General features: G+C 44.9%; 1 protein-coding gene across 2 annotated transcripts; it reads left to right on the top strand.

Annotated features, from left to right (window-relative positions):
* Positions 1-9,918: 9,918 nt before the first annotated feature.
* Positions 9,919-25,948, top strand: NSUN4 (NOP2/Sun RNA methyltransferase 4). Of its 2 annotated transcripts, none has more exons than XM_047869034.1 (6): positions 9,919-10,140; positions 14,571-14,914; positions 19,140-19,294; positions 22,497-22,657; positions 23,848-23,972; positions 24,560-25,948. In XM_047869034.1, the coding sequence occupies exons 1-6, from the start codon at positions 10,048-10,050 to the stop codon at positions 24,834-24,836; spliced, it is 1,155 nt and encodes a 384-aa protein (XP_047724990.1). In that variant the 5' UTR covers positions 9,919-10,047; the 3' UTR covers positions 24,837-25,948. The 2 variants fall into 2 exon arrangements, with proteins under 2 accessions (XP_047724990.1, XP_047724991.1); XM_047869035.1 differs by lacking the exon at positions 9,919-10,140 and adding an exon at positions 13,719-13,806.
* The last annotated feature ends 736 nt before the right edge of the window (positions 25,949-26,684 follow it).

The raw sequence follows: 26,684 nt of genomic DNA, 5'->3' as shown, positions 1-26,684 counted from the left end.
GGCAAAAATGAGTACCTTGTGCTTCAGAAGTAATTGATAGTATAGCCAGCAAGGCTGCAGAAAGCTTCATAGATGAAAATATGGCAGTGGAGCTTCTGAGAATCTGAAGGATTATGTTTGCAAAAATGGGGCAAAGGGCCACTTGAACCTAGAAGCTCTTTCAACCTGTTGTCCTAGCTACAGGGATGGCCAGCATTTCCCAGCCATTTCTGACTTAGAACCCATTTCATGGTGATGTATAATCTCACAAAATACCTTTAAAAATACTGGGATTGTATTTGTTGTACGTAATCTGATTATTTTCAAACAGCTCATTAAAATCTCAAACATATAGGAAAGCTGAAGTTTTACAGGGAACATTTCTAAACTCATCACTCAGATTTCAGTGAATGGTTAGTAATGTGTTATTAGTTTTATCATAGAGAGGAGGAATTACCCAGAGAAAAAGCTCCAGAATTCTGCCTAGAGGATTCTTGAGTCTGTTGCTGAATATTAAGCTGCAATTGAATAGGGCAAAACTCTGTGTAGCCAGGCAAAGAACTACTGGGTACCTATAAATTGACTAATTCCCAGAGTTAACAGAAGGCTGGGAGTTGTTTGAGTTTTGGCGAGCTAATGTGGGGAATTCCTATTAAACTTGTTGAACACCTGGAGCATTGACTCTGGAAGTGGACGCTTCAGCAGTAGGGCTAAAGCTAGCCCTAGAAAGAGGATACTGAAGATAGGCTATACCACATCTTAAAAAGGAGCCTTAAAAGGATTAGACTGATTCACAAAAAACCTGACTGCCTGCTGGAACAAAGTCCAAGACATTTTAAAAGAAGACAACAAAATCTAGCATTCAACAATGTAAATTTTGCAATACCAAGCATTCAATAAAAAATTGCTAGACATGCACAAAAACAGGCAAATGTGACCAGGAGAAAGATAGTCAATAAAAACAGACACATGATGATAAGATGAGAAAATAGTAGATAAGGACTTTGAAAGAGCTATTACAAATATGCCCAAGAATTTAAGGGAAATGAACATAATGAGAGAAGTGCAACATATAAAATAAATCAAATAGAATTTCTGGAGCTTATAAGTGTAATATCTGAAATTTAAACTTCACTGGACAAGACTGACACAAGATTATACAGTGAAGAAAAAAAAGTGTATATGTACTGGTATGCTCTTGAAGACCCAGCAACTGAAACTATAAAAACTGAAGCACAAGAGGAAAAAAAAAAACACTAAAAATAAATGAACAAGGAAAAAGTAAACTGAGACAATATCACATGGTCAGAAGAGAGAGAAAGTGAGAGATGGGAAGGAAGAGAGAAAAACAAATTTTGGGGGGTGGTGGGGAATTCCATATTATTTTATTTGAAGGAATGTTATAAATGAAAAAACTTAAGTAGATGTTTTGGAACAGAAAAAAAATGGAAACAATAATGGTTGAAATTTTACAAATTTAATGAAAATTATAAATTCATAGTTCCCAGAAGCTCAACAGACTCTAATCAGTATAAACAGAAAGGAAATCACACCAAGTCACTTATTCTCAAATTGCTGAAAACCAGTGATAAAGTGAAAATCTCAAAAAGAAAACATGCGGGGCGCCTGGGTGGCGCAGTCGGTTAAGCGTCCGACTTCAGCCAGGTCACGATCTCACGGTCCGTGAGTTCGAGCCCCACGTCAGGCTCTGGGCTGATGGCTCGGAGCCTGGAGCCTGTTTCCGATTCTGTGTCTCCCTCTCTCTCTGCCCCTCCCCTGTTCATGCTCTGTCTCTCTCTGTCCCAAAAATAAATTAAAAAAAAAAAAACAAACGTTGGAAAACAAAAAGAAAACATGCATTACATACAGAGGCACAATGGTAAGAATTACTACCCACTTCTCCTAAGAAAAATCATCTTTAAAGCTTTGAAAGGGGCGCCTGGTGGCTCAGTTGGTTGAGCAGCTGACTCTTGATTTCAGCTCAGGTCATGACCCCAGGGTTGTGGGATTGAGCCCCACATCCGGCTTTGCACTGACTGTGGAGCCTGCTTGATATTCTTTCTTCCTCTGCCCCTCTCCCTGCTCCCCCACTCACATGTTCTCTCTCTCTAAAAAATAAAGTGTTGAAAGAAAGAGATGTTTATCCTTAAATTCTGTATTAAGTGAAAATATCCTTAAATGAAAACTAAATAAGGATGTTTTAAACAAACAAAACAGGGGCGCCTGGGTGGCTCAGTAGGTTGGGCATCCGACTTCGGCTCAGGTCATGATCTCGCGGTCCGTGAGTTCGAGCCCCCGTCGGGCTCTGGGCTGATGGCTCAGAGCCTGGAGCCTGCTTCTGATTCTGTGTCTCCCTCTCTCTCTGCCCCTCCCCCATTCATGCTCTGTCTCTCTCTGTCTCAAAAATAAATAAACGTTAAAAAAAATAAATAAAAATAAAAATAAACAAAACAGAATTCATTGTCAGCAGACTTGGATTCTACAAGAAATATTAAAGATAGTTCAGGAAAAATAAAATACTAAATGGAAACTTTGATCTACACAAAGAAACAAACAGTCCCAGAAATGGTAAATAAATATTAAATAGAATAGATATTCTATCTCATTTAAAAAATTTATTTAAAAGATAGCTTACAGGGGTGCCTGGGTGGCTCAGTCGATTAAGTGTCCAACTTAGCTTAGGTCATGATCTCACAGTTTGTGAGTTCAAGCCCCGTATCGGGCTTCCTGCTGTCAGCACTGAACCTGCTTTGGATCCTCTGTCTCTGCTCCCCTCCACCCCCACCCCGCTTTCTCTTTCTCAAAAATAAACATTAAAAAAAAATTTTTTTAAAGATAGCTTACAATGAAAAGAACACATTAAGTAGAAAGAAATTATAAAGAGTAGAAATCTATGAAATAGAAAAGAAAGGAGGGGTGCCTGGGTGCCTCAGTCGGTTAAGCATCCAACTCTTGATTATGGCTCAGGTCATGATCTCACATTTGTGAGTTCAAAGCCTGAAATAGGCTCTGCACTGACAATACAGAGTCTACTGAGATTCTGTCTCCCTTTCTCTCTGCCCCTCCCCTGCTCTCTCTCTCTCTCTCAAAAATAAAGAAATAAACTTTTAAAAAAAAGAGAGAAAAGAAAGGAGAAAACCCATAAAACCAAAACCTGGTTCTTTGTAAAATTCAACAAAATAAACCTGTAGTTAGGCTGACAAAAGTACCCAAGAGAGAAGATACAAATTACCAGTATCAGTGATGAGAGAGGGGACATTACTATAGATCCTACAAACCGGGTCAGCAGCCTTTTTCTGTAAACATTCAGACAGTAAATATTTTTGGATTTGTGGGACATATGATCTCTTGAGCAACCATTCATCTCTATTAGAGCCACAGTAAATGAAAGGTGGCTGTGTAAAAATAAAACAGTATTTGAAATATTGGCTGAGGCTGAGTTTGGTTTGTGGCTATAGTTCGATGCCCCTTGCTACAAACACTAAAAGGGTAATAAGGGGATATTCTGAACAACTTTATGTGAAGAAAACTGGCAACCTATGTGAAACAAATTCTTAAAAAAACTCAAATTGTTAAAACTGCTACTGGAAAATTCAAATAGCCCTATATCAGGGTTTCTCAAATTTTAGTAGTACTTACATTTTGGACTAGATAATTCTTTGTGTGGGGGATAAGGTTTTCAGCAGTATCCCTGGCTTCTGCCCACTAGATGCCAGAAGCATCATCTAGTTATAATAACCCCAAATAACTCCAAATGTTACCAAATGTTCCCTGGGGAAGGGATATCATCTCTGGTTGAATATAACTGCCCTATGTCAATGAAAGAAACTGAATTCACAATTAAAAACCTTCCTTTCCACCTTACCCTGTACACCCTCCCCTCCCAAAAAACAAACAACAAAAAAACCAAAAACAAAGCCACCCAAACACCCAACTCTACGTGGCTTCACTGGTGAATTCTATCCATAATTTAAGGAAGAAATAATACCAATCCTATAAAAATTCTTTCAGAAAATAGGAGTGAAGGGAAAAAAAAAAAGGAGTAAAGGATGCTTTCCACATTCATTTTATGAATCCAGCATTACCTGGATATCAAAATCAAGCAAAGATATTACAGAAAGAGAAAATTTCAGGCCAATATTCTCTGTGGACACAGATGTAAGAATATAACAATATATAAAAAGAATAATGATACATCATGAACTAGTATGTTTTTTTACAGGAATGCAAAGTTGGTTCATCATTTGATAATCAGGCAATATAACTCATCATATTAACAATACAGCAGAAAAATCATATGATCATCTCAATAGATACAGGAAAAGCATTTGAAGAAAATCAACAACCATTCATAATTTTTTCTTTTCTTTTTTTTTTTAATTTTTTTTTCAACGTTTATTTATTTTTTGGGGGACAGAGAGAGACAGAGCATGAACGGGGGAGGGGCAGGGAGAGAGGGAGACACAGAATCGGAAACAGGCTCCAGGCTCTGAGCCATCAGCCCAGAGCCCGAGGCGGGGCTCGAACTCACGGACCGCGAGATTGTGACCTGGCTGAAGTCGGACGCTCAACCGACTGCGCCACCCAGGCGCCCCCCATTCATAATTAAAAAAAAAAAAAATCTCAGCAAACTAAGAAAGGGAAATTTCTCAATCTAGTAAAGGACATCTGTTTTAAAAAAAAAAAAACCTATATAACATCATATATAACGATGAAATACTGAGTGATTTCCCCCAAGAATGGGAACAAGGCAATCTACTACTACCACCTGTATTCAATGGTGTGCTGTAAGTCATAAACAGTAAAATAAGGCAAAGGAAAAAAAAAAAGGCATACAGATTGGAAAGAAGTAAAAATGTCTTTATAAAAAACATGACCTTGTGCACAGAAAAAGTGAAAATAGTTCCAAAAAGTTACCGAAACATAATTTAATTTAGCAAGGTCTCAGGATGTAAGATCAACAGACAAAAATCAATTGTATTTTAATAACTAGCATTTTCTTAAAAAATGAACAAAGTAAGCCTGTCACTGTCAATTCAAACAATTGATAGTACCAGTCGCCAAAGATAAAAATTGAGCTAATTTTAGGGACACCAGGGGTGGATCAGTCAGTTAACTATCTGACTCAGCTCAGGTTATGATCTTGTGCTCCATGAGTTCGGGCCCTGCATCGGGATCTGATGTCAGCAAGGAACGTGCTTCAGATCCTCTGTCCCTCTCTCTCTCTCTGCCACTCCCCCACTCACACTCTCTCTCAAAAATAAAAAAGAAACATTAAAAAGAACAAAGAGAGAGACAGAGAATGAGCAGGGAAGGGGCAGAGAGATAGACACAGAATCTGAAGTGGGCTCCAGGCTCCAAGCTGACAGCACAGAGCCTGATGCGGGGCTTGAACTCACAAACTGTGAGATCATGACCTGAGCTGAAGTTGGAATCTTAACTGACTGAGCCACCCAGGTGCCCCAAAAAAACATTTAAAAAAAAATTTTGCCTTCAAGCAAAATTAGCACTTTGAGAGGCACCTGGCTGGCTCAGTTGGTGGAACGTGTGACTCTTGATCTCAGGGTTGTGGGTCTGCAAACCACACTGGGTGTAGAGATTACCTAAATAAATAAATAAATAAATAAATAAATAAATAAATAAAGGGGTGTCTGGGTGGCTCAGTTGGTTAAGCATCAGACTTCGGTCCAGGTCATGATCTCATGGTTTGCGAATTCAAGCCCTGCATCAGGCTCTGCTGACAGCTGATAGTGCACAGCCTGCTTTGGATCCTCTCCATCCCTCTCTCTGCCCCTTCCCCACTCTATCTCAAAAATAAATAAACATTTATAACTAAATAACTAACTAAATAAATAAATAAAATTAGGATTTTGAAAAAAACTGGTACCCATTATTGTGAGCTTAAAAGTTTTCCTAACATATAAAGTTTTCAATGAGATCAGTAGATATTAACAAATATGATTTTTGATGTTGTATAATGAATGTGAAAGCATTTGTAAGCTCTGCATAACTCAGTGACCCTGATAATTTCCAAATAACCACTGTATGATGTGACAAATCAAGCTTAGGCAACAGAGTCATTTTAACTACAAGATAGATCAATGGATCTCAATGTAACAGAGTATGAAAAGTTATAGATATGGTTTCAGATTCCACACTGCTATCTACTTTTTTTTTTTTTAATATTCATTTAGTTTTGGGAGAGTGTAAGCTGTGGAGGGGCAGAGAGAGGGGGACAGAGGATCCAAACCAGGATCTGCACTGACAGGCTGAGAGCAGCCAGCCCAGCGTGGGGCTTGAACTCACCAACCCTGAGATCACCACCTGAGTGGAAGTCAGATGTTCAACCCAACCAACTGAGCCACCCAGGTGCCCCTGCTACTGACTTTTTTTTCCCTGCTACTAACTTTTAAGAAAACTACCACTTGTCCAATTTTGAGATAGTACCAAAGAATATCCAATATATATGTCATATATATATATATATATATATATATATATGCTATTAAAATACTCCTCTCTTTTCTAACCACCTATCTGTGTGAGGCTGGATTTTCTATATATACTTAAACAACGTATCATAACACACTAAAGGAAGAGGATGAAGATCCAGCTTTTCATTAAGTCAGACATTAATTTGCCACATATTTGTAAAACAATGCCACTCTTCTAAATTTCTTTTAGAAAAATATAACTATTTTTTCATAAAGATACCTATATTATCATGCAATGGGTTTATTGTTATTTTTAATGAGTAAATATTTAAAATATTTTGTTTTAATTTCTAATCTGGCAAATATTGACAGCAAATAAAAAGCTTAATAATTCTTAAGTTTTAAGAGTGTAAAGTGTCTCAAGACCCAAAGGTTTGAGAATCATTGATCTGCTCCAACCCTCTCTCTCTTGATTCCCTATTTTATAGATGGGTAAACTGAGGCTTGGAGTTGGAAAGGACCCTTCACAGGGAGACTGTGGTTGTGGTCCTGACACTCCACATTCGGTATAAATCTGTGAGAAGAGGTGTGCTGGGATAACTCCTATTTAGTGTATTCAATCTCTCTTCACTGGATCCTTATCTGGATTTAAATGTCATGAGATTTTTTTTTTTTTTAAAGACTTTTCTCTGGGCACCTGGGTGGCTAAGTCAGTTAAGCGTCCAACTTCGGCTCAGGTCATCTCGCGGTTCATGAGTTCGAGCCCTGCATCGGGTTCTGTGCTGATAGACCAGAGCCTGGAGCCTGCTTTGGATTTTATGTCTCCCTCTCTTTCTGCCCCTCCACCACTCTCTCTCAAGAATAAATAAACATTAAAAAAAATTTTTTTTAAATAAAACAAAAAAGGCTTTTCTCTATGCACACATCTCCCTCCATCTTACAACTGCTAGGTCCCTGTTACAAACTTCTTTCTCATCTTTCACTCACTCATTCAATGACTATTTACTGAGCGCCAACTATGTACCATATACAGCTATAGGTGCTGATAATCCAACAATGAATTAAACAAAATCCTTGATTTGATTTTTAAAATCTTACATTCTGGTGAGGGGTCAGAAAATTGGTCCAGAACTTGTAAATGGGCAGAAGAGAATTACTGGGTGCTCTTTCATTGTAGTGCTAGAGTATACCTTTGATTGACTTTATATTGACTAGGCTATTGCACAACTTTGTAGGGGTAAAGGTTAGCTTGTAAAAAACCAATGGCAAATGCAAATTACTCCTATCCATAGTAATGCAAATGGATTTTGATCAGTAGAGATGGAATTGATTTCCATCTGGTATAAGTGATAGTCCCAAACATTATAGTTTATTACTGAAGATTTTAATGTTTTTGCAACTATCAGCAAATTCATTTCAGCATTCCTTTGACAATCTAAATATCTGAAACTCAAATTCTCATTTGCACAAATCTTACCATCTAACTGGTTCCCTCATTATCTAGGATAATAATGGAGGAGTAGTTTATCATGATGAATAAAATCTTTGGCCTGCACTCACTTTATCTTTGTGTAAGAATTATGTTTCCCACCTTTTGCAAATTGTAATTTAGCAGACTATATGAAAAAATACATAAGTTATAAGAATAAAGGCAGGTTAAGAGGACAGTTATTAACTGGTGGTGTAGCATGTACTAGTTTAGATAGATAGGGCCAATCAATCAATTCTCTCTTAATCACAAGTAGAATCAATCCTTTTCCTTTTTAAAAAAAAAATGTTTATTTATTTTACTTGTGTGTGTGTGTGTGTGTGTGAGAGAGAGAGAGAGAGAGAGAGAGACAGAGAGAGAGAGAGATCACCAGTGGGGGAGGAGAAGAGAGAGGAAGACAGAGAATCCCAAGTGGGCTCCACACTGCCAGCACAGAGCCAGATGTGGGGCTCGAACCCACAAGCCGTGAGATCATGACCTGAGCCAAAATCAAGAGTCAGGCACTTAACTGAGCTACCCAGGCGCCTGGGAATCCTTTTGTATCTTCCTTGGCACCACACTAATCCAGAACTGTCTTCTCTCATCTGATCTACTTCCCATAATCCTACCTACTCCGGTCAACTGTCAGATGATTTTTCTTTTTTTAGTGATAAACACAAGATTCTATTTGTGATATTTAAAGTTTTGGTAACTCCTCCTGCCCTGTAAATGTGGAAATAAAGGTGTATGTTTCTCAGTGGAATTTTACAACCCACATCAAGAAGAATATAGTTTGAGCAAAGGTCAAAAATTCCCTCATTCATATGTAGCTTTGGCAGTTCACAATCCATAAAATACTGGAAAAGGTCAAAGTGCTACAAGGTTCTTCACTACTTCTAATTTTCTATGGTAGTGAAGAGATAGTTTGTTGTCTTAAAATTCACACTTGCTTCATCATTCCTGTAACTTCAGTAAAAATGTACCCAAACTTCCTGCCTTCTGAAAGTGATAGGACTTTTTGATGGGAGTTTGAAATGGTGGCTGATTACTTTTGAATACTTAAGCTCCACTGGCTGACAGCTCACATCTGTACTTCTGATCCACTGCCTAGAGATCAGAGTTCCCCACCAGCCCCTCCTTGGCTCTGTTAACTTGCTGGAGCAGCTCACATATTTCGGGAAACCCATTACTCACTAGATCACTGGCTTATTATAAAAGTATGTAACTCAGGTACGGTCAGATGGAGATGCACATAGGGAAAGACAGGGCGCTTCCGTGCTCTCTCCCAGCACCTCCGTGTATTCACCAACCAGTAAGCTCCCAGATGATCATTTTAAAAACACTTATCTGAGGGGACACCTGGGTGGCTCAGTCGGTTAAGCGACTGTCTCTTGGTCTCTTGATTTCGGCTCACGTCTCACGGTTGGTGAGATCTCAAGCCCCGTGTGGGGCTTCACGCTGTCAGCGCCAGAGCCTGCTTGGGATTCTCTTTTTGTCCCTCTCTCTGCCCCTCCCTCATGCTCTCTCTTTCAAAATAAATAAACTTTAAAAAACAAAACAAAACAAAACCCACCTATCTGATCACGTCCTTCCTTTCTACCGTCTCCCTATGAGGGGGTCAAGTTTTGTGGGACCTACAGTTTACAGAATCCGAGAGGTCCTCTTCAAGAAAAACAATACAAAATTAGGCACAGGGTCTTGCAAGGGGCACTGCAAATGGCAAGTTCTGAAATTTCAAGCTTGGTTAGCTTCAGTATAAATCTGCCTCTGCCCACAAATCTGGCCTCATTTTTCTCTACCTCAGGATCTTTCCTCGTGCAACTTCTGCCTAGAAGGCCCTTCCCGCCCCCATTGGCCAACTGCCACCTCCCGGTTTTCTCTGATCCCCCAGCTGGGCTAGGAGCCTTTACGGAGTCTTTCCCAATGCTCCAAGCACCCAGGCAGAGACGCCATTCCGTGCGAATGTTTGCTTTCCCAGAACCCACAGAAAATCCCTGAAGGAGCGGGGCTCGGTTTGCACCTGAGCTGTAAAGGTGTGCTGAGCCCCGAACCTGAGGCCGCCGGAATTCCCTCCTGTTCTCGTCCAGAGTGGCGCCCCCACCTCCCCGGAACCCGCGGGTCGGCCCTTGCGGTTCCGGGCGGAATGACTCGGCGGTGCACGCTGATATGGCTGCGCTGGTAGTGAGGGGTGTGCCGGGCGTGCTGAAGCGTGCGCACTTCGCGACCATCCCGCGGAGACATCGACATAAGAAGAAATGGGTAAGGTCCAGCCACTGGCCCACGAGGAAACAGTGACAGCGGCCTTTTGCCGCCTCCCCTCGGGAAACTTCTCTAGCCCTGCCACCTCCCGCCACTGTCGGATAGGTTCACTACTCCAGCCCCTCCGGAAGGCCCTTAGCCTCTTTTCCCCGCCCCTCAGGGGCCGTCTCTAGGCTCCTCCCTCTCGCATCTGTTACGTCATCGCCTCTATCTGCCCTGTTGTTTCGTCACAAATCCTCGGCTGTTTTAGTATGTCCACTGTACCCTGACTCCGCCCCCCTAAGTTACGCCATCACCTCCGCCCTCATTCTTTCAGTTATGTCACCACCACGTGTTCCCCTGCTGTTGGTTACTTTCCCCTTGGCCCCCACTATCCCTTACACTTCCCTTCCTCCCTCTTCCCCGCCCTCCCCTTCTTTCCTACCCCGCCCCCCTTCATCCCTCCCTGCATGACCTCGTCTCCGCCTTTCCTCCTAGAACTTTCGGCCCGGCCGCCCTCACCCCTCGAAAAATGTCTTAGCGACAACCCCTTCCTTCCTGGGTCTCCGCCGCCCACTGGGAAAGGATTCAACCCTGTCCTCACCCTCGAGGTGCCTCTGGCGTCCAGGAAAGGTTACAGCGATCACCCTGCCCACACTTCTGGCCTTTACCCAGACCCAGGCAAAGGATGCAGCGACTCTCCTCAGCCCCTGGAATCTCCTCACCTCTCCAGAGACCCTTTCTCTGGCCTCAGCTGTAGCCCTGGAATTTCTTCCATAACCGCCACGCCCGCCTCCCTACCCCCTCCGGTTCCCTCCCAGCCCCCACCCTCCCCTTCCCCACCTCCACAGCCTCCCCTGCGCCCTGGGAGATGTTCTTTTGAACCCTGTTATCCACTCCTTGGAAGGCCTTACTGCCGTGAGCCTATTATCTCGGGTTCGCCCCCTTCGAGCCCTTGTTTTGACCGGCGCAGCCTTCTGGGGTCACCCTCTGTTCGTCCACGGAGCCCTTATTGCAGCTGGATCAGTCCCCCGAGAACACCGCGTCCCTGTCCCCGAAGCCCTTACACTGACCAGCAGACTTACCTGTGTTACTGTGGATACCCTTCAGCCCTGGTAACCAGCCCTGTGACTTTCCCTCCTCTTCCTCATCGGCCCTCAGGAACCAGCCCAGTGACTTCTCCCACCCTCCCTCATGCGCCATTGGAAACTGGCCCAGTGACTCCACCTTCTGTCACTCATCAGCACCCAGGAACAGATCCCATGATTTCACCTTCCACCGGTCCTGGGTCCCAGGGAACTTGCCCCATCATGTCACCTTCTCTTACTCATAGGCCCCTGAGAACTACCCCCATTATGTCACCTCCTCTTGCTCACCGGCCCCCGGAAACTAGACTTCTAGCTTCCCCCCTCCTTTCTCACAAGGTTTTGGAAACTGGGATCTCCCCTCTGCTCTCTCCCTGGTCCTCAGGGAGAAGTTATAATGACCCTCCTCTTTCTCCAGCATCTTCCCCACCCACTGGCAGCTTTTACCATGTCCACCTTAAGCCTCCAGACTCTTGTGAGCCTAAACCACAGCTTGACCTGCCCCTTAGGAAAAATTTCTGTGGCTCCCCACTTTCTTCTCAGGCAGGTACATCTGGCTGTCCCAGCTCACCTCAGGAGAGCTCTTATCACTGTTCCCATTTTTCTCCAGAGGCCCATGTACCTGCCCCCGGTAGCCCTTATTGTGCCATCCGCCTATCCCCTAAGAGTACTGGTTCTCTTTGCTCACCCCCGTCCCAGGCTCCCATAAAGCCTTGCTTGGAGTCCATTTTAACCTGGGAGATTAGTGGGAACTCTTACCTCTTGGTAGAGCCAGGCACCCCGATTTCTTGTGCCCCCTGTGCTCCCTGTCCTCCCTGTCCTCCTTGTCCTCCTTGTCCCCCTTGTCCCCCCTGTCCCCAGGAACCACCTCTTCCCCTCTCCTCTTGCTGTCCTTATACTGTCTTCTCCTTCCCTTCACCCCTGGGCAACCAGTTTATATCTCCATCCCAGTCACCCCCCCGCGGAAGCTGTAATGAACCCCCTCTCCCTACCCCAGTTTGCCCCCAAGTGAAGTCCCCCAAATCCTCAGAGTTAAAACAACCATGTGCTCTCCACAGATGTCGCTCCCTGGTCATCCCTCTCCAGCACACTCCTTTTGACCAGCCCAGGGCCCCTAAGGCCAGCGCCTCCCCTCCACCACCGTCCCGCCCTTCTGGTCCTTGTTGTATGGTGACATCCATTACCACTTGCTCAAATCCCTGCCCGAAAGAAATTCCCCAAGGAACTACCTTACCTACTGTGATCCCTAGGACCCTCAAACCTGTTATCCCCACTTGTCTTCCCCTTCGCCTTCCTTTTGGTACTGTCTCAACCAATAGTTATGCTCAGAGCAGCCCCCATGGATTCTCCATAGGACCCCCATGCAGTACCCGTATATATTCTGTGGTTTCCTCGACCCCTGATCCCTGCCCACTCCTTGCTTCCCTCAATCAATCCATTTGCCCCTCTCAGTGTCATAAACTGCCCATGGTGCCCCCCTGTGGCATCTATAGCACTTCCAGGGGCCCAGCCCAACCTTATCGCCAGCCTGTGGCACCTCCTTGTTCCACCCACATCTATTCTTTTATCCCTTTGAGAACACCCTTTGATCCTCAAAGTTTACCCATTGGCCCCCAAACCCGGTGCCACCCCGATACTATGCCCTGTGGCTTCCACGTCTACTCTGTGGCTCCTCGAGTCTCCTGCAAAGAGTGCCCCCAGGTTCCCTTCGGCTGTCCTTTGCCTTCATCCAAGACTTCCAGCTGTAGCACTAATGTCAGCCGTAGCTTAACTGTTATTAGTGAATGCCAGAGCAGTGACAGCCAGAGCAAGAGTTCCCGCCAAAGCAGAAGTCAGAGCCAGAATGAGAATACCCACCACCCCTGCAGAAGTCGAAGTCAGAGCAAGAGTCTCCATCTTCACAGAAGTCAGAGTCGGAACAAGAGTCCTAGTCGAAAGAGAAGTCGGAGCCGGAGCAATAGTTCCCACCAAAGCATAAATCAGGATAAGAGCGAGTGTCATAGCAGAAATCAGGGCCAGAGTGAGAGCTCTCCATGTAGCAAAAGTCAGGGCCAAATCAAGAGTGACCTCCATGGCAAAAGTCGGAGCCGAAGCAAGAGTTCCTGCCATGGCAAAAGGCAAGGCAAGAGCAAGAGTCCCTCCCACAGCAGGAGCCGGAGCAAGAGTCCCTGTCCCAGCAAAAGTCGAGGCCAGAGTGAGAGTCCCCACCATAGCAGAAATCATGGTGGGAGCAAGAGTCCTCGCCATAGCAAGAAATGAGGGCCAGAGGAAGAGTTCTGACCAAATCAAAAATGCAGACCAGAGCAAAATTCATAGACAATAACAGGACTGCCAGCCATAGCAAGCGCCCAGCTGTGGCAACGTGGATCGACCTGAGGACTCCTCAGCTGAGGTCTTCATTTTCCTCATAATCTGTGTTTATGCTCTGCAAGGTTGACTCATGTCTCTCTCTGCTACCCCCATAGAAGTCCCCATTTTGGCTCACACCTCAGGGTTTCTGTGAGCTCCCTTTATCCCATGTTCCTGGGGTATAAGAACTCCCCAAATGACCCTCAACCCTGTGATTCTGAGCATTATGGTGTCAGCCACTGCATGCCATTAGGTAAGTTACCTTATACCTGTCCATCGAATGTGGAGGGTTGATATTTTTTTGTATCCCACCGAGCTATCTGTTGTGGTGCTCACATAAGCTAGGAGACCAGAAAATGCTTTAGAAGATGGAAGGACTGTTCAGAGAGAAAGCGTCTTTTTGTTTTTGTTTTTTTTTAACGTTTATTTATTTTTGAGACAGAGAGAGACACAGCATGAATGGGGGAGGGGCAGAGAGAGAGGGAAACACAGAATCGGAAGCAGGCTCCAGGCTCCGAGCCATCAGCCCAGAGCCCAGCACGGGGCTCGAACCCGCAAACTGCGAGATCGTGACCTGAGCCGAAGTCGGACGCCCAACCGACTGAGCCACCCAGGCGCCCTGCGTCTTTTGTTTTTAAGGCTGAAGCTTCCCGGGGCCTTCATAGATTCTTCCAACCTTCGGTAGGCCCCCCTCAAGAGTCCTATCCTGAGCTGCCATTTTCTTAAGTTCTTCTTACTCCCAGGCCTGAGGGAGTGCCCCGCGCCTTTCTTGGTGACCCCACCTGCTGTTGTGAGAGCTACAGCTTGCTTTCTCTCACAACACTGAGACAGAAGGGCCGACTTCCTACTACTTTTCTCTCTCGCACTTCTCTTCTGGCTGGCAGAGGTAGGATGCAAAGGCAGGAGTGGGCACTAGCTGGAACCATGTTGGCTGCAGGGCTCTGAGGTATTGGTGAGGTTAGGTGGGAGGGGAGAGGCAAGGCTGGAAGACCAATAAGGCTGTTCTTTTCCTTTTAGGCTGCCACAGAGCCCAAATTTCCTGCCACTCAACTGGCTCTGCAGAATTTTGACATGACCTACAGTGTGCAATTTGGTGATCTTTGGCCATCCATCCGGGTCAGTCTCCTTTCAGAGCAGAAGTATGGTGCACTGGTCAATAACTTTGCTGCCTGGGATCATGTGAGTGGAAAGCTGGAGAAGCTGAGTGCCAGGGACTTTGTGAATGACTCCATCTCCTATGGGGAACTGGAGCCTGAGAGTGGCCAAACTGCAACTCCATCCCTAGCCTCTGGGACCTGCAGCCCGAACCTTCGATGCTTCACTTTCACCAGAGGGGATGTCAGCCGGTTCCCCCCTGCCAGGTAGGATCTGGAGTCATGGCTAGGGCCATCCTGAGTGTCTACAGGAAGTAAACAGCAGGAGACCCAGCTTTTGTCCCATTTAATGAGGATCATTATATTGCTAATATTTACTGAGTGCTTATACATGCTAGGCGTTTTTCTAAGTGTTGTGTGTGCATTATCCATGATCTCCTTTTGTTCTGTCAACAGCACTCTGAGGTAGGTAATATTATTGTTCCTCTTTTATATTTGAGGAGACTGAGGTGCAGAGAAGTTGCTTGCTTTAGGTTCCTTGGAAAGCAGGTGATGCAGCTAGGACTTAGACCCAGGCAGTTTGACCCCAAAACCTGCACTTTGAACCTGCTCTTCTCCGCTACCTCCCATCGAAGAGTACTCTAACTTGAGCACTTAACACCCTCCATAGTTAAAGTGTGTATTATTTATAAGGGCTTTCTCATTTTGCCCTCACAGCCACCCATCCAAGTGAGTGGGACAGGTAAGCTCATGGTACCAAAGAACAAGTGGGACTTGCTAGGGACACCAAGTACCAGAGGGGTGTGGTGGTGAGGGGACTCCTGGTCTTCTGATCCAGTGCTCAGATTTATATAAAGTTGGATGAAAAAGACTCTTGCGATCAAATGCTACATTGTGCTTTAGAAACTGAGAAAACGAGAGCTCAATGTTAGTTGTAGGATATGGGAATTGATCTTTGAAGGACTGATTCACTCATTCAGTAAATAGTTATTGTCTACCAAATGCCAGGCCTTCTTAAGTGCCTGGGTTACAGGTGCAAAAGCCCTCATTGACCTTACAGTCTAGTGAGGAAGATAAGTATTGAGAAACTATTTACAATTGTGATAAGTGCCACAAAAGAAAAGTACAAGGTGCTATGAGGTATTATAACTAGGAGATCTAACGCAGTCTTTTCTGAGGAAGTGAAATTTAAGCTTAGACCTGGAAATGAGTAGGAATTACAGCTGGTGGCTTGGGGGTGGGGGTGGGAGTGACAGGCCAAAAAAGCTGGCAGGAGCCAAATTTTGAAAGTCTAAGCCATGAGGGATTTTGGACTTTTTCTCTAAAAGGAGGAGGGAGCCATGAAAAGTGTTAAGGTGGGGAATGACATAACCAGATTTGAATTTTTGAGATATTTTTTCTGGCTGCTGTGTGGAAAACAAATTGAAGAGGGGCGAGGCTATGTATCAAATATGAAGTAGGGAAGTAAATTAGGAAGCTTTTGCAATAGCTCTAGCTGCTGGCTTGAAGGAGGGCTACATGCTTAGTAAAGCTAGAAGGTAAGGCTGGAAGAGTATGTGGGGGGCCATGTATGGGAATCTTGAATGTCAGGAGCTTATAGGTTGGGAGAAGGGGATTTTTCTGATGGCCCAGGGTTGCTTATAAATGGCTGGACCTGCCAGGGCTGAATGGCTTCAGACGATGCACTCTTTAGTACATATTGCTGTAAATTGCCAAGATCTGTTCTAGAGAACTGGTGGAAAGGGTTTCTAAGTAGGGGAAAGGCAATAATGCACAGTGGTTATAAGCATGGGCTTTGGAGTCAAGAAAACCTAGATTTGGATTCTACCTTCATTACTTATTGGACATTAGCTTTGAATAACTGACTCTTGGTTTCCTTTCCTGGAAAATAATCTGGAAAATGATGGTACTGGTACTATAGCTCATTGTGTGGCAGCTGCTATTCTAAGCACTTGACTTCTATTAATTCCTTTCATTTTCACAATAATCCTATATGGCATGTACTCTTATTACAGATGAGGAAACTGATGCACAGAGAAATTGAGTCATTTGCTAAAGGCACACAATTGTTGAGCACCTGGGCTGGATTTGAGATGCAGCCAGTGTGGCTCTGGATCCTGGGTTCTGCTGCATCACAGGGCTGTGGTGAGGCCTGAATGGAGTGATGTATACGAGACACCTAGTGTAGTACCTGTGGTAGAGCACTCCTAAACAGTATCTCTTACTGTCTGTGTCATTCTCATCGAAGTTATGCTTCAGGAGGATCACTGTAATAAATTGGGGTGGGAGGAAGATAGATTGGGGCAGGATTAGAGACCGGTTTGGAGGCATTGGTCTTAGGCAGAACCACAGACTAAGCAGGGTTTCCTAAGTTGCCTAGGGTGCTTGGCTTCTATTCAGTGAGGTTTGGGTTTCCTTCTCATCTTGATAGGCTCCCTATAAATCAAGGGAATCTTAACCTCTCAGGAGGTCAAGGATGTATTTAGGGAGTCCAGGAACCTCCTGAAATTGTCTGAAAAACTGTTGTGCTTTTTGTTGTTGTTGTTGTTGTTGTTGTTGAAAAGAGGGACTGTAGCTTTCAGCAGATTCCCGAAACTGTCTGAACCAAAAAAAGGTTGAGTGACACTTCCAAAGGAAGGAACTGGATGAGAATGAGTTTTGTAGACCAGTGCTGGTTGATTCTCTTTTGCAGGGGCAATGGGCACACAGCTTCAGGGACAATCCAGGCATGATTTGATTTTGAAAGTATCCTATTATAGTCTGAGCCTATCTTCGAAGGTGTTACAACCTCAAGACTGGGGATTATAGCTTTTGTAGCAAACCCTCAGTGCTGCTATGTCTCATGTCTCATCACATTTTTCTCCCAGAGCCTTCCTGTCAGGGCAGCAAAGGTCAGGTTTCTGTCTTCTTGAGTCTGTCCCCAATGGCTGAGCTGTGTCTCAGACAGGGGAATGGCTTATGACAACTGGCCTGGGAGTGACCATTAGGTTATTGTCTGTCGTCCCTCTCTCTACCCACATGGATCCTGCCTGTCTTCATGCCTCATTGGCTCTCACTTGGACTTTCATCACAGCCTCATCACTGGTGTCTGTTTCTAATGTGTTCTTTCTAGCCTACCTAGCTTTCTAAAACTCTATTTAGGTGATCATGTCATTTTCTTTACAAACTGGTAACTGCCTCCAGGTTACAGTCCAAACTCCTTAGCATAGGGTCCTAGGCTTTCTACAACCTGGCCTCTACCTGCTTTTCAACCTCAATCTCCTCCACTTTGTATTTCTGCTACTGAAGATTTCTCATTGTTTCTGAAAGGAGGTATGAGTTTGCATGCTTCTGTGCCTTCGCTTGGTCTTTTCTCTTCTCTTGGAATGCTCCTGTTTCTTCCTCCATCCCTCCCTTTCTTCACCTAATAGGGCCTATTTCTTCATCAGGCCTGACTCAGGTAACTGTGAGAGGGACAAGTGATGGCGCTCTTCTCTGAACCCAGAAAGCATTTTGTATCTTAATATGTAACCCAATAAGACTGAGCTCCTATTGTATGCAAGGTGGTGTTTCAGGTGCTGAGGTTATTCCAGTGAACAAACAAAGTCTCTGCCTTTATTCTAAAGAGGGAGGAGGAGGAGAGTACACACACACACACACACACACACACACACACACCTGTACATATAAAGTGAACAATAAGTGCCTTAAAGAAAAGTAGTGTCACATAGAGAGATAGGAAGTGATGGGCTTGGGGGAGGGGTGCTGTTTTATTTTTATTTATTTTTTAAGTTTTATTTTATTCTTTTAAAATTTATTTTGAGAGAGATAGGGAGCAAGTGGGGGAGGGACAGAGAGAGAGAGAATCCCAAGCAGGCTCCTCACTGACAGCGCAGAGCCCGATGTGGGGCTCAAACCCACAGATGGTGAGATCGTGACCTGAGCTGAAGAGTCAGACGCTTAACCAACTGAGCTACCCGAGTACCCCTATGTATTTTTTAAATGTTTATTTATTTTTGAGAGAGAGAGAGAGAGCATGCGTGTGCCCATACGTGAGTGAGCGGGGGAGGGGCAGAGAGAGGGGGACAGAATCTGAAGCAGGCTCTGGGCTGACAGCAATGAGCCTGATGCTGGGCTCAAACTCAGGAACCGTGAGATCATGACCTGAGCGGAAGTTGGTTGCTTAACCGACTAAGCCATCCAGGCGCCCCTGAAGATTTTAATTTTAAGTAATCTCTGCACCCAATGTGGGGCTCAAACTGACAACCCTGTGATCAAGCGTTGCATGCTCCACCAGCTGAGCCAGTCAGGTGCCCCTTGATCTGTGTTTTAAATGGGTCACTCTGCCTGCTGTGTGGATGAATGAGTGAGTGAATAAGTGAGTGTGGGTCTTAGAAATGAGTTTTTGGTGAGTAGAACTCAGTAACCCCCGAGGGCATGGACTTGGTGGCCTTGACTTCCAGTGGGTCTCCTGACTTGGAGTTTGACTATAAGGTGGTCTCCTCTCTTGTAGGCTTGGCAGCCTGGGTGTCATGGACTACTACCTGATGGATGCTGCTTCCTTGCTGCCTGTCTTGGCCCTTGGCCTGCAGTCTGGTGACACTGTGCTTGACTTATGTGCGGCCCCTGGGGGAAAGACACTAGCACTGCTTCAGACTGGCTGTTGCCGTAAGTCAGAGGGCTGGTGTCTTGGGCAGTGAGGGCTCCCTACCTCACCCAGTCAGGGGCATACTGAATCTGATGGGATTTCAGGTCTCAAGGTCAGAGGGAGTATAGTGCTTGCTTGCTAAGGTGGAGTATTTGTGTTTGCAGCTGTCTCTCCTCTCACTCTGTGTCAGTTGGCCAAAGAAGATTGCTGAGCAGAGCAAGGTCTCTGGAGGCAGACTAAAGTGGGGCCCTGACCAGTCTATACCTGACACTTTTACCGCCCTGTATCTGTTTACTTTGTCTCTAAGTTCCATTTCCTTAGTCTGCCAGCTAAAGCAATAAGATCTGTCTGCAGCCACCCTTTATAGCTTTATGTCATTTCATTCTTCCTCAGACTTTATATGCTTCAGCCACATCCTGCTACTCTCTGTTTCTTGAATAAGCCTCCATCTTTTGCTCATGTTCCATTTTCTCTAGAATACCCTCCGTCCTATCCTAGCTGGCCTGCTTATATCCTTTTAGCTTTCAAGTCCCAGCTCAAGTGTGCCACCTCCTGGAAAGTCTTCCCTCATGACCTCTAGGGGCTGGTTGCAAAGTGACGCCTCTGTCTCCTATGCTCCCTTACCATGGGCAGTATCCTAGCAACTGTTAGCACATTAGCCTTGCATCAGAGCTTTACCGGGTATGCATCTTCTCCCTCTTCAAGATTATTAATTCCCTGGGGATAGGCCCAAGTCTAATTGCAGTAGTGCAGCCAGCAGCCTGGGCTATGTGTACCGTAAGAGTTCACTTCAGCCATCTACTGGCTGACATCCTGCCTTAAAATAGGCAACACTTTTTCCTTGGTGATTTGAGAAATACCCAGAGCAGGACTGTGGTTTTTCCACTCACCCTGCCAGGTTTCTCTTGCCTTGTGCCCTAGCCTTTTCGTTGGACCTGGGCCCTTCTCTTCAGTTCTTGTCAGCCAACTTGCATAGTTTGGGTTAGCTTCCAGTCATGTGGTAGACCCTATGGGTGATTGAGCAAGGTTGCACATTTGATCTTACCTCCTGGAAGTGCAGAGGGAGAGGAGAAAAAGTGTTGATATGGTTTAATGAGTCCAGTGCAGGAGATCCCAGCCTCTGTGCTGGGCTGTGCTGATCTGACTGACTGCTGTAGGAATCCATCAGAAAGGGGATGAATGAGGTAGGGTTACTTGGAAGAAGAGGAACTTGAACTAAGAGGCAGGAGAAGGGCCAAGGAGAAGTAACTGAGAGTTGCTTTTCTAAGGTGTACTAAATTACCAGCACCTTACCCCCATCCTGGCCCCTCACCAAAGTGAGTCCTTGATTCCAGTCGACAAAGGCAATTTCGAGTTTACCTAGTCTAGCCCTCATATTTTACAGAGGAGGAAATTGAGTCCTGAAGAGATGAAATAACTTAACTTTTACCTGAGTTAGAGATAGAGCCAGAACTGGAACCCAGCTTTTTCTGTTCTTAGTTCCTGGCCTTCTGCAAATTCCTCCTGAGCAGAGAATCCAATTTTTACTTCTTTGAGTGCCCTCAAAAATTGGGACTCTATGTGTTTGTGGGAACACTAAGCTTGTTCATGGGAGTGACCAGTCCCAGTGGATAAGGTATATACTCTCTAGTTCTTCACCGCAGCTCCTGCCTCCTTTTCATTCCTTGACTCTGAGGCCAGGTATCAGTCATCATTTGTTATCAAGCTTACAGTAATATTTTTTCTTATAGGAGATCTAAGAACAAAGTAATTAAGCTCTTTATTTTTCTTTTTAAATTTTATTTGTTTATTTTGAGAAAGAGAGAAAGAGCACGAGTGGGGAGGGGCAGAGAGAGAGGGAGAGACAGAATCCCAAGCAGGCTCCGTGGTGTCAGCACAGAGCCCAACATGGGGCTTGAACTCACGAACCATGAGATCATGACCTCAGCTGAAACCAAGAGTTGGACGCGTAACCGACTGAGCCACCCAGGTGCCCCAAAGTGAGCTCTTTTTTGTTTTGTTTTGTTTAATTTTTTTTTAACGTTTATTTATTTTTGAGACAGAGAGAGACAGAGCGTGAACGGGGGAGGGTCAGAGAGAGAGGGAGACACAGAATCCGAAACAGGCTCCAGGCTCTGAGCTGTCAGCACAGAGCCTGATGCGGGGCTCGAACTCACGCACTGCAAGATCATGACCTGAGCTGAAGTTGGCCGCTTAACCGACTGGGCCACCCAGGTGCCCCAGTGAGCTCTTTTTTGAATTCACACCTGTCACAAAAGGGAAAGTGAAAGACAGATGGTAAGTTAATTAGGATTAGGTTTGGTCATATAAAACAGAAAATCAACAAATTGGCTTAAAGAAGTTTATTTCTCTCTTACATAAGAGAACTGGGATATCAGCAGTCCGGGGCTGGTATGGAGTCTACACAGTCTTAGGGACTTGGGCTCCTTTTTTCTTTTTGCAACCTATTTTATTTCTGGCTTCCATCGTCAGGATTGCCTCATGGCTCAAGATGGCTCCTAGAACTCCAGTTATCACATTCAAGTTCAAGACAGGAAGAAAAGATTGGGTAAAAGGGGCACATCTAATTGCATTAACTTCTTTTGAACATCTCCCCAGAAATCCCACACGATAATTATGCCTGTAACTCATTGACCAAAACTTAGCCATATAGTCATACTTAGTTATAAAAGGAGACTGGGAAATGGGGCACATTGCTCCCCTCTACCTCAAATAAAACTGGAGTTCTATTAATAAGGAATGGGAAGAGAATATATTTTTGGTAAATAATGTATAGCATCTGCCAAAGATGTAGAGAGAGACACGTGATTCAAGAAAAGTAGGAGAGAGCATATTTGTTTAGAAATATTCATACTTGGTCTGCTTTATTTACTTCCATATCCTTTCTGGCTGGTGTAGGTGTTTGCCTTTGCAACTCCTGATCTCGAGTGTCTAGGACTGTGCCATGCACATAGTAAACGTTTCTTCTCCACTTGCCCCTGCCCCTGCCCCTGGGGCCTGCATTGATTGGCTGTGCCTGAGAATTGGTCTGACTCTCCATCAGCACCATTGCTGTTGTGATGTTTTGTTGGGCGATGGCTTTGAAGTTTCTTTATTCTCACAGGCATTTTAATGTCCAGACTACCCACAGCCATCTATAGATTAGTGCAATCCCTATCAAGTTTCTGATGGTATTTGTTTTTCAGAATTAGAAAAACAATGCTAAAATTTATATTCCCACAGGCAATCTCGCTGCCAATGATCTGTCCACTTCTCGAACAGTCAGACTACAGAAGGTTCTTCACAGCTATGTGCCTCAAGATATCAGGGATAGGAATCGAGTTCGAGTCACCTCATGGGATGGCAGGAAGTGGGGAGAACTGGAGGGGGACACCTATGACCGGGTGAGTGATTCCTGACCTGAGACATCGAGCTAGTCGAATCTGGCCTTCCCATCTCAGCTGTAGACCCTGAGTGAGTAAGATCCAGCCCTCCATATTTGGGGATGTAGGGCCATTTCTGGACCTTGCCAGCTCTCTGTGGGTGATTGAGAGAACACAGCCTTCTTCACAGTCATCAGTAGTGTCTTCATTGGAGACAATTAACAGGAAAGAGTTTGAACCTGACTGAGTGGGAAAAGGGTTATTTCTCAAGTAAAATTCACAGCTCTCTTCCATAGATGATTTTTTTTTTTTTTTGGAAACATAATTATAGGACTTTTTCTTTTGTTTTAATTTTTGTTTTTGTCTCTTGTGCCTAGCACAGAGTATAGGCTCTTAGTAAATGAATGGATGATTTTATATTTCTTACTTTAAAACTTTCCATATTGGATATGATGTTTCAGCATAAAATAATTTTGAATCCTGATCCTGTTATTCAGTTATTAGCTACCTTCTGGGCATTGTATCATTTTGTAAATTGGATATTTCACTCAAATAGCCAAGGACAGAGTCCTAAACCATGAAGGGCACCTGGCTGGCTCAGTCAGTAGAGCATACAACTCTTCTAATGTTTGTTTTTTTGTTTGTTTGTTTGTTTGTTTTAATTTATTTTTGATACAGAGAGAGCAGGAGCATGGGAGGGGCAGAGAGAGAGGGAGACATAGAATCTGAAACAGGCTCTAGGCTCTGCGCTGACAGCACAGAGCCCAACATGGGGCTCGAACTCACGAACTGTGAGATCATGACTTGAGCCGAAGTCAGATGCTTAAGCAACTGAGCCACCCAGGCACCCCAAGAGCATGCAACTCTTGATCTCAGGGTTGTAGGTATGAGCCCCATGTTGGATGTAGTTATTACTTAAAATCTCTAAAAAAAGGGAAGGCCTTCTTTCTAGGTTGATATCAATTATTTAATTATGGTTACTTGGGTATTGGCTTTGGTTTTTTGACTAGCCATGAGTATACCTAAATATACTCTTTTCCCACTCATTATTTCCCAGTTGTCTACCAGGTTAAAGTGAGAAGGTTTGTCAGGTACTCTGCAATGGAAGGATGGGCAGAGGGAGCACTGAGTGAAACCTCTCAGAGCAAGGGCCTAAGGGAGAGGAGCCAGTAAGGAGCTCTAACACAGTACCCTTTAACACTTGTGGGTAGGTGCTGGTGGATGTGCCCTGTACCACAGACCGCCACTCCCTTCATGAGGAGGAGAACAACATCTTTCAGCGGTCGAGGAAGAAGGAGCGGCAGATGTTGCCTATGCTTCAAATGCAGCTGCTCGCGTGAGTAACAGATTTACAAAAACTGAGGACTTTGTGCCACAGTGCTCCAGGGGGCCAGTCACTTGGGGAACTGCGAGCTCTTGCCAACACCATCACCCACAGAAGGGTCTTCTGATTGAGGAACTTCCAGATATGATAGGATGGACTTTCTCTGGAACACACAAACCCTATGTGATAGGACACACATAGCAGGGTGGGCGGCACAGATTCATTTACGTTATCTTACCTCCATGCTAGTCTCAGTCCCAGTGAGTGGCACAAGATTGAAAGCTTAAAAAAAGTTACTGGAGTCAAGGCTCGGTAGGGCTGGTAAGGACTCAGTGCACAGCTAGCACCAGGGTTTGGCCCATAACCAGAGTCAGAGTTCAGGGGATTGCTTCCAGAGGAGAGCCCATGGAGTAAGGTTGGGTTGCTGCTCTCTTTCGAGAACGACTTTTCTGGTGGTATCTTTGGGGGAGAGACTTCAGAAGCTAACACAGCTGCGCATCCCATAGTAGACTCCACTGTGCCTGCTTCTAGCTCCTCCTGTTGTCCTTCTGCTTCTGGGAAGCTCAGTAGTCACTGATTTTCTCTCTTTCTGGTTTCAGGGCTGGACTCCTTGCCACCAAACCAGGAGGCCACGTTGTCTATTCCACCTGCTCACTCTCACATTTACAGAACGAGTATGTGGTGCAAGGCACCATCGAGTTCCTGGCCAATCAATACAGCATCAAGGTTCAGGTGGAAGACCTGAGTCACTTCCGAAAGCTTTTCATGGACACATTTTCTTTCTTCCCATCCTGCCAGGTTGGGGAACTGGTAATCCCAAACCTCTTGGCCAATTTTGGGCCTATGTACTTTTGCAAAATGTGTAGGCTGACATAGCATCACCTGGTTCCCGAAGTCCTGGGGTAGGAAGGTAAAGGGTATACTTCCATAGAGGCACCAGAAACCAAGACCAGTGGCAAAGATGCACTCTGGGTCCTATCTCCATCATGTTCAAGTCTTTGTGTAGACAATTCTCAGCATTAGAAAGTAGGAGTTTTTCTGTCCTGCTGTCCAATTATGGAGCATCAGCAGGTTTCTCACTCACTTATTGTACCCCCTTCCCCCATTTCTAAGCCTGTGCTAAAGGTTCCTGCCCGATTAGGGGCTTAGGAGGAAGAGGAGCCAGTGAGCAGGCCCACACTTTAAGCTGTAAACTTGGGGAGAAGCATTTAGCCAATAAAATTATTGAAGTTCCATAGAGCTGGGGCTGTAGTTGGGGCCTCATGTCAGTTCAAGTACTGTTAGTTCCATTTGTACCAGCTGCTGCTACTGAGCACTAGCTCCTAGGGGTCCAAAGCCCAGGAACTCAGCCTGGTTACAGACCTCTGGTTACAGAGCACCTCTCCCATTTGAAGTGAGTTCTGTGTGATCAGTCTTCAGCAGCCAATGGGCCCAAACAAGCCTCCCTAATTTCTTCAGATGGCCCATGATCTAATTTAAGGAACAAGCAACTAAAAACGTTAAGCCAATGCATGATAATCTGCTTACTTATACCGAGAAAGCTCTCCCGAGCTGCACAATGGAAGCCACTCCTCCTGCTGTCCACAGCACTGCTGCCCAAGGTGGCTGGGGAAGCTGCTTCTGCCACAGGGCTGTGCTCCTCTTCTGTGTGTTTCTCCCATTGTTCATCATCTAGCAAGTGTTCCTTGAGCTCCTGTGTGACACCTCAGCCAGGGAGCTGTTGGAGGTGTAGCAGTTGGGACTGTGGGAGGTGAGACCCCCTCATCCTTCTTCATGCAGCTCTCCTTTTGCTTTCTGAGCACCTCAGCAGCTCCTAGTATCTTCTGTTATGCTTTTGGTTTTGTTTTTCTTGTTCCTGGTCTGTGGCCAAGCTCTGGTTTCCATTGTTCGGCCCACCCCCAAATCCCTGAGCTCTTCCCCAGTGTCACAGGGCCTCATCTTCCAGAGTGTATGAAGTTTGGGTCGATATTACATCACTGCTGACTGCATGCTAGTTATGTTGTTTTTGTAACTTTAACGTAAAGAAGGTAATCCTTTAATGGCAGGGATATTAAAAGTTGCTTGGTCACTTGCAAAATATTGCTTTTTTTAATTAAATTTTTTTTTCCTGAAAAACTGGTTCTTGTGCAGAAAAGGGAGCATAATTTCAGAATACTTATGTTCTTGGTTCTTCCCACTTTCGTTATCCCTCCTCTTCCTCTTTTTGTCACTCATTTTGTTCTTTATGCCTTTCCTGCTAATTCTTGTTTGGGTATTAGAGGTGTCAGCTGAGAAGGATTTTAGATAAGGTTAAGCCCTCTCTTTTCTTGGGATTTGCATTGTAACTGAGGGCCCTGGAAGATCTTCCAGACTCAAAATCAAGTGAAGCTAGGAAGACGGAGCAGGACCTTAATTAGTCTCCATATATGGTATGTGGTCCCTGTCTGCTGTTTACTCTGCACTCAGTATTGGCTGAGCCTGGGAGGCCTCAGGTGCCTAGGCTTCTGCCCTGCCTCCTGGGTATCCAGCCTGGTGCTAACTAAATGCTAAGCAGTGATAATTCAAGAAGAGAGGGTCTCTTGCTCCGGGAGTCCCAATCAAATTGATGATAGACTGACCCAAATAGAAAAAGCAGAGAACTACTTTGGAAAAAAGTTTGATTATCTCCTATAATTGAATATTTACTTGCCCTCCAGCCCAGTTATCTCAATACTAGGGATAAATCAAGAGAAACTCATACATGTA

Source organism: Prionailurus viverrinus, chromosome C1 (genome assembly GCF_022837055.1).
Source record: "Prionailurus viverrinus isolate Anna chromosome C1, UM_Priviv_1.0, whole genome shotgun sequence".
Classification (NCBI taxonomy): Eukaryota; Metazoa; Chordata; class Mammalia; order Carnivora; family Felidae; genus Prionailurus; species Prionailurus viverrinus.
This window is presented reverse-complemented; position numbering and strand designations above follow the sequence as displayed.